General features: G+C 40.0%; 1 protein-coding gene across 1 annotated transcript; it reads left to right on the top strand.

Moving 5' to 3' along the window:
* Positions 1 to 164: 164 nt before the first annotated feature.
* ccni (cyclin I) lies at positions 165 to 14865 on the top strand. The gene is made up of 10 exons (XM_037752488.1): positions 165 to 404; positions 2217 to 2370; positions 8870 to 9004; positions 10474 to 10548; positions 10773 to 10913; positions 11307 to 11435; positions 11646 to 11747; positions 11855 to 12020; positions 12294 to 12526; positions 13275 to 14865. Exons 2-10 carry the CDS (start codon positions 2260 to 2262, stop codon positions 13506 to 13508), a joined length of 1326 nt encoding a protein of 441 aa, XP_037608416.1. The 5' UTR covers positions 165 to 404; positions 2217 to 2259; the 3' UTR covers positions 13509 to 14865.
* Positions 14866 to 15931: the final 1066 nt, after the last annotated feature.

Below are 15931 nucleotides of genomic sequence, written 5' to 3'. Positions count from 1 at the left end.
CCAAAGATATCTTGAAGTACAGAAGGCTCACTATAAACTCACAATTGAGTCCCATTTGACTGTATGTGTATAGAAATGTGTTATTATAATGGGAATATTCCACAGAGGGTAGGATTGTTTTGTCTTCCAGCTCAGCCTGGAGGTGGGCGGAGTCTGGCTGTAGTCTCTCTTCCCCCCTCCAGTCCCCTCCTCCTCGGAAGTAGACGCATCAGTCTATTCCGTTCTTTTATTTTTATATATTTTTTAACAACAACAACCCCTTTTCTCCCCATCACGAAGCACCATGGACGCCAAGATGGACGAATAAACCGAAGAAGGGTCCCCGATTTCACCCCTAATATTAATCCTGGGACTGAGTGGACCGGATGAAATCCAACTGTGCTGTTCTCCGCTCTGCAGGGGAGGTGAGAGGCTGCTGGGCTCCGGCTACTTACTGGGTCTGAAGGAGGCTGCTGGGCTCCGGCTACTTACTGGGTCTGAGGCAGACATTTAAATGGCCCATGTTTAGTATAGTTAGCGCAGTAAACGCGCTCCAACAACACCTTTTACATGACACCATCCGATAGTACTGACCCATCAACACGTAGAGTTATCTGTTAGTAACGTATGAATTTGAACGCGAAGCTAACCCTAGCAACTAGCTAACCCTAGCAACTAGCTTACCCTAGCAACTAGCTTACCCTAGCAACTAGCTAGTTTCTAGGGTTAGCTAGTTCCTAGGGTTAGCCCCTAGCAACTAGCTTACCCTAGCAACTAGCTAGTTTCTAGGGTTAGCTAGTTCCTAGGGTTAGTCCCTAGCAACTAGCTTACCCTAGCAACTAGCTAGTTTCTAGGGTTAGCTAGTTGCTAGGGTTAGCTAGTTGCTGGGGTTAGCTAGTTTCTAGGGTTAGCTAGTTCCTAGGGTTAGTCCCTAGCAACTAGCTTACCCTAGCAACTAGCTAGTTTCTAGGGTTAGCTAGTTGCTAGGGTTAGCTAGTTGCTGGGGTTAGCTAGTTGCTAGGGTAAGCTAGTTGCTAGCTAGTTGCTAGGGTTAGCTAATTGCTAGTAGCTATCTAGTTGCTAGGGTTGGCTAATTGCTAGTAGCTATCTAGTTGCTAGGGTTGGCTAGTTGCTTAGTTCCGTTCCAGGGAGTAGTCGTATCCATGGTGATAATGGAAGGTAATGCACCTGCTTCAGGAGGCCCCGGTGTTTTCCAGAGAAGCGGGACCTCCCGGATGAGGTTCAAGGTAGTTTCCCAAACCAGATAAAGTACACTAATTTCACCCTGTCACTCTTTAGACGGTGACTGATTTGATTAACAGTTACAAAGGTTGCTGTATACACAGTTTGATTAGGTTAGTCAGGTGGCTGTAATGTAACTTAAAGGTCCCATATTATGCTATATTAGACCTTAAACTGTATGTTAACACCAGCACCTCTTGTGGGTAACGTTACTATACGGGTTGTTTAGGGTGTGCTTGAGCCAACTGAGATCTGATACTGGACGGATCCAACCTTCAGCATCTTCAATGCCCTGAATGAACAAACAGGACCACAAGCTGAGAGTGTCCTCAGTCAGCTTTTCATGCTGTGTTTGTTCCATTCATTATTAACCGCATAGCAAAGCTGCTAAAATGGATTTGTCACAAAATTCCATTTATTTTTCATGATTTGCTCTTGGGATGGGGGATGTTTCCCATATCCTAGTTTATCACATTTAATTTTATATCCTAGTGTATGTATATATATATATATATTTGGGGTGGAACGGTTCGGTTCGGTGCATTTTTGTTACAGCGAGGAGGTCATGTTCTGATTTCTACATGCTTCTTCATTTATTTGTCAAAAATAAGTTAACAAATGTTTGCCTTAACAAAAGTATGGCTTACATAAGGAACATAAACACTTCTTCATTGTCAAATCTTAATTGAAAGAATAGGTCTTCTACAGTAATTAGTGCAAACAAAAAATGCACATAACTACATGAAAAAAATACACAATCGACCTTATAACTTATTTCAAATGAACCGAACAATTCATACACGACCCGAACCGTGACTAGTGAACCGAACGGTTCGGAATTTTTACCTGAACCGATCCATCCCTAATATATATATCAACATCCTACACTACTGTCATTCACATCTATCTGTTCTCAATCCCCAGTGTTTTATTAGGCAAATCAAGCTTGGTGAATTGGAGTATGTGATGTTCTGACGTGCTGTGTCACTGTGCAGGTAGCTGTATCCAGTGGGGAGGTAGGCTCAACCAGGGGAAAGAATGAAGTTCTTCGAACCCTGGGGACGCCAGAGGCTGTCTTTTCTTCTGGAAAAGGCCGCCTCTAGGGAAGCCAAGATGTGGAAGGTCTACGTGCCAAAGAAGCCCTCACAGGTGAGGATTCATCTCTGGTAACTGATTCACTGATGAAATGTGTCTTATCACTGACAAGAGATGATTTATAGGAGCTACTGCTTGGGCCAATGATTCTATATTTGAATAGCTGGGTCTATATGGTTTGTCTCAAGCAGAAGTCTCATAAGCTTTAACTAACACTCCAGAACTGACTTCTTGTTGTATGTATTACTATGGGCTTACAACAGCTTCATAAACAATAAATATAAAATAACATAAAGTTAAATTTACTCAGGTCAAACCATTTCTGGTTTAGAATACAGACAGAATAAAGACTAAATACATGAAATGACTTGTTAAAATAGAGATATCTTTGCAGTAAGTAGTCTAGTCCCAGCTCTGGTGGCAACATGTTACCACGAAGCAGCAATGTATCAGAAACACAGTGAGTCACTGAACAAAGACTCCACTGACGTTTTGTGTCATCATACCCATCACCAGACTCAGCTGGTCTCACCCAGTTTCCACATCTCAAGACACATCCTCAAATGATGTCACAATGGTTTTTTTTTCATCACACCCTCAGCTGGTCTCGCCCAGTTTACTGACGCCGTCACAGGATATCACATACCTGTGAAATTACTTCTTTTTGACCATTTCTGCTTTATATTTTTCCTTTTTATTATCATTTCCTCTTTTAAAAAAAAAACAGTAAGTGACCGTGACCATAACAACACCACATCCTGCACATCTTACATGAATAATACTCATTGATTATAATAATTACATAATTGGCCAGTAAATGCTCTTAAAGGGTCATGAATAATTGCCTTTCACTGTTCTATCGGTTGGAGTAAAGGAAATAGGTCAATTATCTGGATCAGCAACTTTTTCAATGTCTCCTGTTAAACGTCTGAACCATGTCTGTCCCATTTCTGTTGTGGAAAAATGGTTGTCAACAAATATTTTTTGGCATAATTTTTGTTGATTGATAGCCTGATTGTTGCATTACAAAGAAATATATTTTTTTCCCACGATCTTGCATTCACACTACAAGGAAGTTGGCCTCCATTATGTTGCATCTACATTGCATTAGTACTGCAGTATTTTCCTGGAACATTTCCTGTCAGACGTGTTGCTGTTCTGCCAGCGTCATGAAGTAGTGATTGTAGCCTCATCTAATCAAGCTGATCATGCTAACCCAGCTAATGGGATTGACAGTGGGCTATCCCTAGTCACTAATCTCTACATGAGAAACCTAACCAGTTACACAAATGGAAAAACAGTACCACACATAGAATATCCAGAAATGAAACTTCATTTTTGCTGAAGATGTGAAAGTATGTCATCATCACACGACTGGTGTATGACCAAGAAATACGTGTTAAATGTTGATGATGGTGGTTTGTGGTTTTAATTAGCTTTCTTTACTTTCCTCACTCTGGACATCTGTGTGTGTGTGTGTGTGTCCACTATGTGCTTTCTATTTTTTCCCTTCCTCTATTCTGTTTCCGTATGTGACACTATCGCAGCTACCTGCACGTTGTTTCCATATTCACAGCTGATCTAATTGTGTGGCTAAATTCAAATTCAAATTCAAATTACATGGAATTAGCCGAGGGGTAATCTCTGACTGTTAATCCTGCTGAGTCACTGCAGCACGTTCATGTCTCTCTGCCAGTTTAATCTGGCCAACTCAACACAATCAACCTCCTGTTGTTGTCTGGATTTGGATCCAAGAGCACAGTCATGGTAGCTGAACATCCAAGCACTTTCCATTGGAAAATAACAAAAAAGTGAATCAGTTCACTGGGCCTGAATATGTAACATAATGACAAAAGAAAAAATATCTCCTTAGCTTGACCGTCAATTAAATTAGCAGAGGACTAATCGCTGGGAAAAGAACATCTCCTCACATACTCAATTCTAATCTAATTCAACATATCCTGGAGATACAATAAAGGAATAACCTAAACAAAGACCAAGGTTCTGTTCAATATCACATATTAGTCATACTAAGTATGACGTAAAATTGAGTATGTAGTGCGTTCCAACTGCATACTATGTGGATTTTGTGTACATGAGAAATGCCCAGATGTATACTACATTAACAAGAATGTATGTATGCGATCTGAGTTTACTGGACAAACTCAACCTCTCCAAAATGCATTGCGTCTCAGCAGACTGCATTGTGGACTGCGAGGCAGACGGTTCTGGAACCAGCCAACAACAGAGCTCGTACAAATGTGTATGTTATAATATTCATTTGCCTTAAGATAATACTGGAAAATGTTACATCGAGTAGAAAAGGTAATGTTGTTTTCCTTTTGTGATCATCAATTTTCAATCAACGGTAACTCAGACGTCATGATCATTACAGTCATGTGATGCAGAGACGACGTATTGCTTCTGTTTACTTCAGTGATAACAGTCTGCTGGTAATGGCATACTCATTCATTAGGTATGCGGTACATACTGATTGAGTAGATAGTACGCTGTACGTTACTATGTGATTTGGAACACAGCCTTGGGCCTGCCTACTTGTAGTTATGTTTTGACAGTGAAGAGGCCAGTAAAAGGCAGTAAATGACGGCACAGACACAGTTATGACACTTATCAGTGCCTTTAGCAGGCTTGTAAACTGGTGTAAGAGGTCAAAGAGGCAGTCCCTCGGAGGCATATAAACAACAGCAGTGTTGCTGGGCAAATAATACCTGACCAGATGGTACGTAGTCACCTGTAGAGAAGACTTGTTTTGTACTGTAGGACTCCAGAGGATGCTTGTTCTCCTTTTGAAAGGCCTGCTAGATGTTTTCTGATAACCACTTTTTGACAGATATGACGAAAAAAAGTGTTGTCTGCCTGATCTGAACTTGAGTTTGTTACTGGACTTGTTTACTGGTTATGGACTGTTCTAACAAACCACCCCCACCACTATGTATTATCAGATCTGTGGCTGACACTCACTCTCTGAAAGAGAGAGGAAGAGCTGTCATATGATGAGTGAGTTGGATTACGTAGTGTGTGGGAGGCTCCCTGACAAACCTGGTATACCCAAACATGTTCTGAGGGTAAACAAGGGAAATCTGGCTGAGGCCACAAGATCTCCACAAGAGGTTGAGAGCATGGAATCCGATTTGGCCATGTCCAAAGCCTCCATTGTGGAGGCAGCTGCCCCCATTTGTGGCCAGAAGGTTGTTGATGCCTTTCGTGGGCAGCGACCAAACTGCCTGCTAACACCAGCAGTGAAGGAGGCCAGGGCCAATAGCTGAGTTCCAGCACCTACACCAACAATACCTTCTTTGATTTTTTTATCTTTTGAGAAGTAAACATGCTTTTCAATAAACGTTTTTTTTTTTCATTCCGAAAACAATGTCCCCAAATATTAAATGCTGTGTGAATATAAGCAGGAGGGATTTGGATGTTCTTAGACAAACTTGGTTGACACACCTCTTCATTGTTGTGTGAAGTTTGGGGAATGGACTGGCAGATATGAGTGGTGGTATAATTTTTAAAAAGGGGAAATGTTGGGTATGCTCCAGTTACCTTGACCTTGTACAACGCACTAAGAAGGGCTACATGTCCCCTCTGGCCTGTCAGTGCCTCAGGTTCCCCTAAAAAGAGCTGAAAGAAGTGGCTTATGAAAATCGTCTGGACTACTTTGAGTAGCTGCTGCTGCTGCTGGGGAAGTAGTAGAAAATAGATGGGTGCCACTTTTACAGATTTTGTCTTCTTCGTCCAGCAGTGGAAACAGGCTGGAAGCGAGCCAGTTGTTTTAAGTTTGGACAGCTAAGAGCTGAGAGGTTGAACAGTGTCAAGTTGCAGATTAGATGGCTAACAGGATCGGTTGCCTTCTGACCTTTGATCCCTGCTGCTAGTACAGACAGTGCCACACATTCCACTCACTGTACCAGTGATTTCACCTCTGAGACAAATCAGGAATACAAACATTAAGAATTCATTTGAATGTTGAGGTAGTTTTTGGTCAAATTTCTTCAGGTGCTTTTGAAGCTGTCCCTCAAAATAATCACAACACTGTTTCAACAATTGAATAGTTTGGCATAACAAACATTTTAGGGCTGTCTATTGGCAAAAATCTGGTAATACGCACCACGATACAGAGGTTACAATTCAATATATTGCAATATATTGTGATCCTGTAATCAACACTTACACCCCTAATTTTCAACAGATTATATAATGTTTAGTCAGGGAGCCCTGATGGTAGTTAAAATAATGTTTTCCAACCTTTTATTTTATATTTTGATTTATTATTATTATTATTATTATTATTATTACTGAGGCACATATGTAAAATGATCATAATATTGATTTCGGTTACATCATCCAGCTCTAGTGCAGACAGAGTGGTGTAACCTCATATAATGTTTCTTTATTTGCTCTCCTTATCAAAGGTTTATGCCACAAATACCACTGTACAATCGTCTCTAATATCTCTGGAATTGACCCTTCACTAAGTCCCGCCCCTTGAACACAGACTGACCAATCATAGCGTAGCATCGGCCCGCTCTTACCAAGGTCCAACAATGCTACGGCTGTGCTCCATAGACTCCGCAATTGTTTCACATTTTCTTCATTTTCAAGCTGGTTTTGTGGATTTGTAGCTAGTCATGGTTAAACATTGTGTTATAGTGATACTTGTTACCCGAAGAGGTTGGAAGGAGATATACGTTTCTAAAAACGCTTTGTAATGATTGTAACAGTTAATAGAGACCTACAAGACCTGTAATCTGTAGGCTTTAGCTACTGTCTTTGTATTTGTGAAGGATCAACTGAGGAGACCACAGTTTATAACTGAGAAGTTGTTGCAGTATCTACTATAGGGTTATTTATTTACTACAATAATTAAAAATTACCTGTATTGTACGTCAATATCTGTTGCAGAAACATGTGTTCAACCTTTCATAACAAAGCTGGTTGTGTCTTTGACCTGTTAAACCCAGGTCAGATAACACATGTTGACTCCTTCAGACCAACATCAGTGGTCCCTGCTTCAGTTTGAAACCCAGCTCAACATGTTGAGTATGCAAACTAAAAGGTTGTACATATCATAAAACACTGTTGATACCGTATGTCAGATGGTTAACAAATGGAATTGCTGGAATGTTATTGGGTCAGGTTTCGGCTGGTTGTCGAGTTGGTTTAAGAAGACACTGTTTGTCCTTTCAGTGGAAAGTATGTCAGTCACGAAGGCCTTCCTAAATCCTTACTAAATATCCCAAACTAGGTGATTCAGTTGGATAAACAAGTACTGTCTAACCCTGTTTGGCCCTGTAGTGGAAACCAGGCCAAGTGTTGCCCTGAAATAGCACTGCTGTCTTAAAGAGAGAAGAAAAGCTATATGTATATGCTGTGTATATATATATATATATACATATATATATATATATATACCGATCAGCCATAACATAAGGTCAGCATGGGCACCCTGACCGGTCTCAGGCTACGCAGCCCCATACGCAACAAACAGCGATGCACCGATCAGCCATAACATTAAGACCACCTCTCAGTGGTCTTAATGTTATGGCTGATCGGTGTATATACAGTATATATATATATATATATATATATATATATATATATATATATATACAAATTTACATATTGTTTTTGTTTATATCATTCACTTGTAATGGGTTACATCTTATAGGCACATACATGTGGTCATTTTTCCCGTATTCTGCATATTGATCATATTGTAGTCTTAAAGTAGATAGATTAGAGCTGAAGCAATCAGTCAACAGTAAAATAATCTGCAACTATTTTGATAATTGATTTACTTTTCCAGTCATTTTCCAAGCAAAAATAGTGGATAAAAACATTCTCTGATTCCAGCTTCTCAACTGAGAGTATTTACTACTTTTCTTTTCTCATATATAATAGTCCACTTAATATCTTTGTTTTTTTTGGTCCAACAAAACATGATATTTTTATGTTAATAATCGAAAAAAATCAGCAAATTCATTGAACTTGTGCCTTAACGGACTTGACCTAGGCTAGAGAAGAAATAGTTCAAGATGAAAAAAAGCCTTTTGTCTTTATCCTGAGAAAACATTCTGTCTCATTCTGTGTCCTCGACATAACAAATAATTACTCTGTGTCAAAACAGTTTTCTTGTAATAGAATATGAATTCATGTTAACAGGAAAACCAACTTAATATGTTAAGATCATCAAACATCACCAAAGATGGATTGGGATTTATCAAATGCGTCACTGATGATTATCTCTAATCTTTAATTTCATCTTTCATACATGCAAGTAAAATTCGGAATAATGAATAAAGTAGGCATTGTGGGGGAATCTGCTCCAGTGTTGTTCCAGTGAAAACAGAGTTTGTCACTATGATGATGCATAACATAACAAGTCCATCAAAGGCTTCTGACTCATTTTTACAAGTAAGAAAGAGGAAGCATAAGTATGATGACATATTTCAATATCAGTGGTCAGTACAAACCTCCCTAGGCCTAGCTTAATGAGGCCTCTGTTGTTAACCTCGCTGTTTGCTGTTTGTTGTAGGATACAGACGTCTCCCCTGCCCAGCGGGATGAGGCCGTGCGCTGGTTGACGGAGCTCCACAGCAAACTGCAGCTATACCCAGAGACCCTGGTGTTAGCTGTTAGCATCCTGGACCGCTTCCTCGCTTCCATCAAGGTAAATAAATACCACCAGTACTACTTTAATACTACTGATGTTGCTGTGAGTGTTAACAGAACTACCAAGTGGAGCTGCTTTTATTGATTGTTAATGAAACCGTAGAAAATATATTATCTCCATCTTGGTTTTTAACTCCCGAATATAAACATTTAACAGTTTATACTACTATTACTATTACTGTCGCCACTAATTCTTCTACCACTGCCAAAAGGACATTGGTGATCACTGGTCAATTTTAGAAAAACCTGCATATTCCTCTAAGGTACAGGTACTAGGGCTGTCAAAGTTAACGTGATAATAACACCTTAACGCAAATTTGTTTTCATTTTTAGTTGTAGCAAGCTCAGTTTTAAAGCTAGAGTGAAGATACTGGCATCATATGAAACTACAAAACCTAAGAAATCCATTGGTACCAACCATGTCAGACTAGCTTGTCACGATGAGGTTAAATAACGCTCCAAACTTGGGCTAAATTTTGGCGAGGAAAAACTGGCATGGCCATTTTCAAAGCAGTACCAGCACAGGAGCAAAGCAATGTACACCTTAGTTTGTTGAGAGGGGGTTTGGTTAAATACTGTCTGTGGATCAGTGGCAGGCTGTTGATAGCTTTGTTTCTGTTTAAGGCTTTGTTGCAGCTGACAATCTGTGTAAAACCCAGGAACATTGGGTTCTGAATGTCTTGACACCAAAGACAGGAAGTTACTGTTTTTAACTGAGGAATAAAATGTTCCAGGATTATCAGAAGCTGGACTCGTTAAGAAACTCTGTATACGTGCGTGTGCGTCATGAGCATTTGAGTTTCATATCCGATTTCCTCTTTGTGGGCTCAACTATCTGATCAATAGATACTGCTCTGCTGCTGTGGAAGTAGAGAGCAGACTGCTGCCTCATGAGTTCTGCCCTCAGGCTAGTCCAAAAATGCTGATTCATGTTTTGAATAGTTGCGTTGTAGGCATTATTAATAGCCAGTGTTGTTGACATGATATTGATTGGTGCTGCTTTGAAAACACAAACAATACTACTATTGCTTTAAGATGGAATAACTAAATATATTTCCTTTTTTACTTAAATTGAGTAATCTTTGCATACTTGACCCGTGTCAATGCCATTTTTTCCTCGCCTAAATTTAGCACAAGTTTGGAGCGTTATTTAACCTCCTTCGCAACAATCTAGCATGACATGGTTGGTACCAATGGATTCCTTATGTTTTCTAGTTTCATATGATACCAGTATCTTTACTCTAGCTTTAAGCTACAACTACAAATCAGAAGTTGCGTTAATGCGTTAAAGAAATTAGTGGAAATTATTATCGCGTTTACTCTGACAGCCCTAATAATAATTCACCATAACAACACCATATGTCTTCCAACATACTTCAGCATACGTCAGCTCATGTCAGGTTGACTTCAGCACACTGATGTAAACATGTGATTGATTTACTGATTGATGGGATTGTTTGTCTTCAGGCCCGTCCAAAGTACCTGCGCTGCATCGCCATCGCATGCTTCTTCCTGGCTGCTAAGACCTGTGAGGAGGATGAGGTGAGCACAACCAACACAACACACATACGTAATACACAAGCATACACTCACTGAGGTGCAACAAAAGACTATGTGAAGTTAATAGCTCTTTATACAAGTGTTTGAATACAATGAGCTAACTGTGTGTGTGTGTGTGTGTGTGTGTGTGTGTGTGTGTGTGTGTGTGTGTGTGTGTGTGTGTGTGTGTGTGTGTGTGTGTGTGTGTGTGTGTGTGCGTGGCTCAGCGCGTGCCCTCTCTGAAAGAGCTGGTCGCCTCCAGCGGTTGTGGCTGTTCACCGTCAGAGATCCTGAGGATGGAGAGGATCATCCTGGACAAACTGAACTGGGATCTGCACACCGCCACAGCACTGGACTTCCTTCACATCGTACGTCTGTCACACCCACACACACACCACCACTGTGTCTGACATGATCGGACCTTTAAGGCCTTTCAAAGTTAGAAGGCTTATTTATTTAACAGTCCCCACATCCTGAGGTCTGTCATCAGTGAATTACCATCACCGTTTGTGTTTCAGTCAGTTAGTGACACCTGGTGGCTAAAAGATGTTACTGATCCTGCTGGATAATGTTTTTTCTTTGATTCACCTCTTAGTTCTTCTTAGTTTTTTTTTGTGTGACTTTATTGATACTCTGTGTTGAAGTTGTATAAAAATGTAATAAAACATGTATTACTTTTTAAATGTACTTGATACACTAACATTTCTTTACCAGCTAGCAAGACATAATGCAGATTACTTTTTGCTTCTCCTCTCCCATAGTTCCATGCGATGGTATTGTCGTGCCGTTCCGGGTTTCTGGACTCCATGTTGGGACTGAACCGCTCTCAGCACCTCACCCTGCTCACACGGCGACTCTACCACTGTCTGGCCGACCACACGCTCACACAGGTTCGCACTCGCAAACACTCTCACTTTACTTTACAGCAGAGATATCTCTGCTCCTCCTCCTGTATGTATGTAACACTGGTGAAGTTAAAGTTTTTTCAAACACAACACAGAGGGAAGTCTCTCTCTCCTATGAGGCTCAGGTTCTCGTACACCTGGACTTGGTCTCCTGCTTGAACACTGAACAAGTTTGTCCCTCGTGTGTTCCTGTAGCTCAGAGGATCCATGCTGGCCTTGGCCCTCATCACCCTGGAGCTGGAGACCTGTTGCCCTGACTGGCTGGCTCTTACCATTGACCTGCTGAGGAAGGCACAGGTACCACACTGACTCTCTTTCATTGTATAGCTTCAACTTGTGGCCAATCACGCGGGGATCACGTGACCAAAACACGTCCTTCTTTCCTCCTCTTCTCCCTGTCTCAGATCGACAGCTCTGAGTTGATTCGGAGTCGAGAGCTGGTGGCTCGTAGTCTGTCCACACCGAGAGCTTCCCTGCCTCCAAACACTGTCTACATCTACCAACCCCTTCAGAGCCAACCCATCCTGCAGCCTCCGGCCCAGGACCCCACACTCCCCCGCTGCACACTGGGTATGTTTAAAGGGGAACAGGTGTTGTGGAGTCTGCATATGTGAACAAAAAGTTGTAAACATCCTTTTTTGGCTCCAGAGGGAGCTGTGTGAAGTCTGATAAATGGCCTTGAGTGATGTCACTTGAGTCTGTGTCAGTTGAGTCTGAAAACTACAAGTTTGAAAATGAAAACAATCCTGTGGTGTGGAGTTAGAAAGAAGTGTTTACCAGAAACTTTCTGCTTCCAGCTCAGAAATGTATTTAAATATTTCTGTAACTTTTTTCTCTCACCAGGGATCATCACCTCCAACAGCGAGTCTTCCAGGGACCATGCCTTCGTCACCGCCGCTCCTGCCCAGCTACAGGCACCTGCTGATGGGGAGGAGGGGAGCCGGCAGCCCTGGAGCTCCATCTCCTCCTCCACCAACAGCAGCGTCCCAGTTCTGCTCTCTCCACCCAAACACCTTCGCCATCCTAACCACCTGCAGAAGGTCACACTGCGCTGCAAGTCATCCTCCAAGCGCAAGGTAACACTGTCTCTCTCTCTCTATAAAAAAAAAAGAAGAAAAACTTAATGTAGAGACTTCAGAATTGTTAACGCTGTTAGCATCGTTAGCTATGAGCTGCCGGCTCAGTTGTCGCCATGTTGAGAGCTGTGCGAAGGTAATAGAAATGCTCCCATCTTGCATTTAGCACCTTTAATTCTTTTGTTTTTCTAAGCAAAAAGGATTTAACGTCACTGGTTAAAACTTCTCAATGTTTTTCACAGAGTCCCCGTTTGGGACATTGGTTAGCTAGCTATAGAATATATCATACTCAGTGCAGCTTTTTTCCTTCTCCACTCTATTGTGGTACAAATGGGAGGACATGTCAAAGTGGAACTCTTGTTCACTCCACAACTCCACCAGTTTCTCCATGTTTACTTTCTACCCCATTTACTGCTTCCTGTTTGGTGCTTGAGAGAGCGCACCTATTGGTTGTTGACAATGTTTGCGTAATTGAACTTAAGATAATATTTAACTTGTTTGATTTTATCAGAACATAAAGATGACAAAAGACTGACTTCAGAGAGCTCGGACTGAGTTTTATGACCACTTAACACTAAACGATTGAGATCATAGGAGCACGCCACAACTCTAGCATAACTCTCTGATTTTATTCCTACATTGGAAATATGTCTGTGACAGTGAAGTCGCTTGAAAAGTTGTTTGGTGTAAGGTGCATTAGTAGCAGCTTTAAACCTGAGTAACAATAGATGTCTCTCTGTGCATTCAGGTGGAGGAGATGGAGGTGGACGACTTCTACGATGCCATCAAACGCCTCTACAACGAAGATGGCACCACCACCGCTGCTGTCCAGGAGGGGGCAGCACCTACACCTTCAATGGGGGCCATAACTACAGGTGGAGGAGGAGGAGGAGGAGGTCTGGGTGTCTGCAGTGTCCTGTTGTCCCGACAGGAAGGCAGCTCTTCCCCCTGCCCGCCTCTGCAGCCAGTCAGTGCCTCCTAGAGACCAAACAGCAACCTGTTTACCAAAACCACCTTCACACCGACATCATCTCTCACTTTCAAATGAATACTCCTCAATCAGTGATGGGCAACTCCCTCAGCAATAGGCAACAACGATTTTATTCAGTGTTCCCATTTGCATAAACAAAGCAATGTAAAGGCAGCTCCTGGGGGAGATGTTGCCCATCAGAGTCCTTTACAAGGCTGCTTTTGATGAAACGTACAGTAAAAGAAGAAAATCTCGATCTTCTCATCTAAATAAAGCAGCGACTCAGATGATTTCAGCGGTGAAGATGGTTTTGGTTTCAGTGCAAAAACGACCCCAACGTGACCCCGAGCTGTTCAGCGGTCCTCAGATCAGTTCCCATCATCCCCTGCAACAGGAAAACGGAGCCCAAAAAAAATTCAAAAAACAAAAAAACGTGCTGCTGCTACTATCTTATTAATTATATTTGTTGAACACAAATACAATATTACAAAAGGTTTAAAAAAAAATTATAAATAGAAAAGTTACCTTAAAAAAAAATTTACTTTTCAATCCCCGTGTCTCTCTCTCTCTCTCTCTCTCTCTCTCTGTCTGGAAGAAACATCGTCATTGTTTGTCAACTTATATTCGTTGTTCACATCTTAAACTCTTCTCTCATTTCATATATTTATGTTTTTATCCTATCTTCTTCCCTGTCCCTCCTCACTCTGCATGTTTCCTTCTCTTTCATAGAGTCTAAATTAAATGTCTAGATGAATCTCTGTGTTACTCACCCTGATAGAAAAAAAGTTTTTTTTAGTGAAGTGCAATTTGATTGTTAATAAGATGCTAATATAAATATCCCTCCTATGAATCCTCTGTTTTTCCCCTCCCCTCTCAGCTTGTTGTGACGGCTTGACTGAATGAACGTTACTCAGGTTGTTTTATTCACCCACAAACTAAAAAAGCGACACCAAGAGATGTCGATTATTTCCTAGTAACGCACATGCGCTGATCTAAAACCTTAAAAGAGTCTTGGTCGTGAGAACTTTCTAACGGAAACTTCCAGGCCAGAGAGAATTGAAGTTCTAGTTTATATATTCAGATGTAATAAAACAACCTTGAGGTATTTAAAGCATTTAATATTAAGCTAAGATACAGAAATGTGGTTTTGGAGTTGGTGTTTAAAGCTTCAGAAGGAAAAAGTGACACTTTGATGTTCAAAAAAAAAAACCCCCGCTAAAACAACATGCTCTGTTTTCATCTCTTGAAGTTCTGTTTAATATATTTTTATTCCTGCAAAAAGCTCTGTTGATCCTGCTGTAGGAGCTGCTGGTGGCTGCTCTGGGTCCCTGAATGCACCGCAGCACCAATAAATGAAGAGATAACTAAATACGCTCTTTGTCTTCATTTTATCACACAAAAACATTTCAGTGATGAGTTTTATTCAGCAGAAATACAGAATTCTAAATACAACTTTTTTATGGGTTTTTTTTTAAATACTTTACTAGAACTTACCACACTGAGCTATTTCACAAGACATATAGTTACAGTCACTCAAAAAAGTCAAAGTATAGTATGATAAAAATAAAAAAAAAATTTTGGTGAAATCTTTCGACATGGTATACTATGGCTTTTTTCATGAAATTTTTTCGGCCTACTATACTATGATTTTATCATGACATTTTTCGTCATACTATGACCTTTTTTTTCATGATATTTTCGGCCTACTATACTATGATTTTTTTTTCGTGAAATATTTTGGCCTATTATATGATTTTTTCATGAAATTTTTCAAGATATACTATGATTTCTTTACGTGAAATTTTTCAACATACTATACTATGATTTTTTTTCATGAAATTTATCAACTGAATTTTTTTTCATGACATTTTTCACATATACACTTATACTTAGACACTTAAACTATTTTTTCATGACATTTTTCACATATACACTTATACTATGATGTTTTTTCATGACATTTTTCAACATACTATATGAATTTTTTTTCATGAAATATTTTGGCCTATTATATTATGACATTTTTCAACATACTATGATTTTTTTATGTGAATTTTTTTTTTTGGATGGAATTTATCAACTAAGATTTTTTTCATGAAATTTTTCAACATACTATACTTTGACTTTTTTTCATGAAATTTATCGACATACTATACTATGACTTTTTTCATGATATTTTTTGACATACTATACTATGAATTTTGTTTCATAAAATGTTTGACATACTATACTATGACTTTTTTTCATGAAATTTTTCAACATACTATACTATGATTTTTTTACATGAAATTTTTTCAAAAATACTATACTATGACTTTTTTTCATGAAATTGATCAACTATGGTTTTTTTCATGAAATTTTTCAACATACTATACTGTGGCGGTACTGAGTTCCCCAGACTTTAGTTGTTCAGTCAGAAGACTGAAAAACAGTTC

The sequence above is a fragment of the Sebastes umbrosus genome, chromosome 19, assembly GCF_015220745.1.
Source record: "Sebastes umbrosus isolate fSebUmb1 chromosome 19, fSebUmb1.pri, whole genome shotgun sequence".
NCBI lineage: Eukaryota > Metazoa > Chordata > Actinopteri > Perciformes > Sebastidae > Sebastes > Sebastes umbrosus.
Note: the sequence above shows the minus strand (reverse complement) of the source record. Positions and strands in the feature narration are given on the sequence as shown.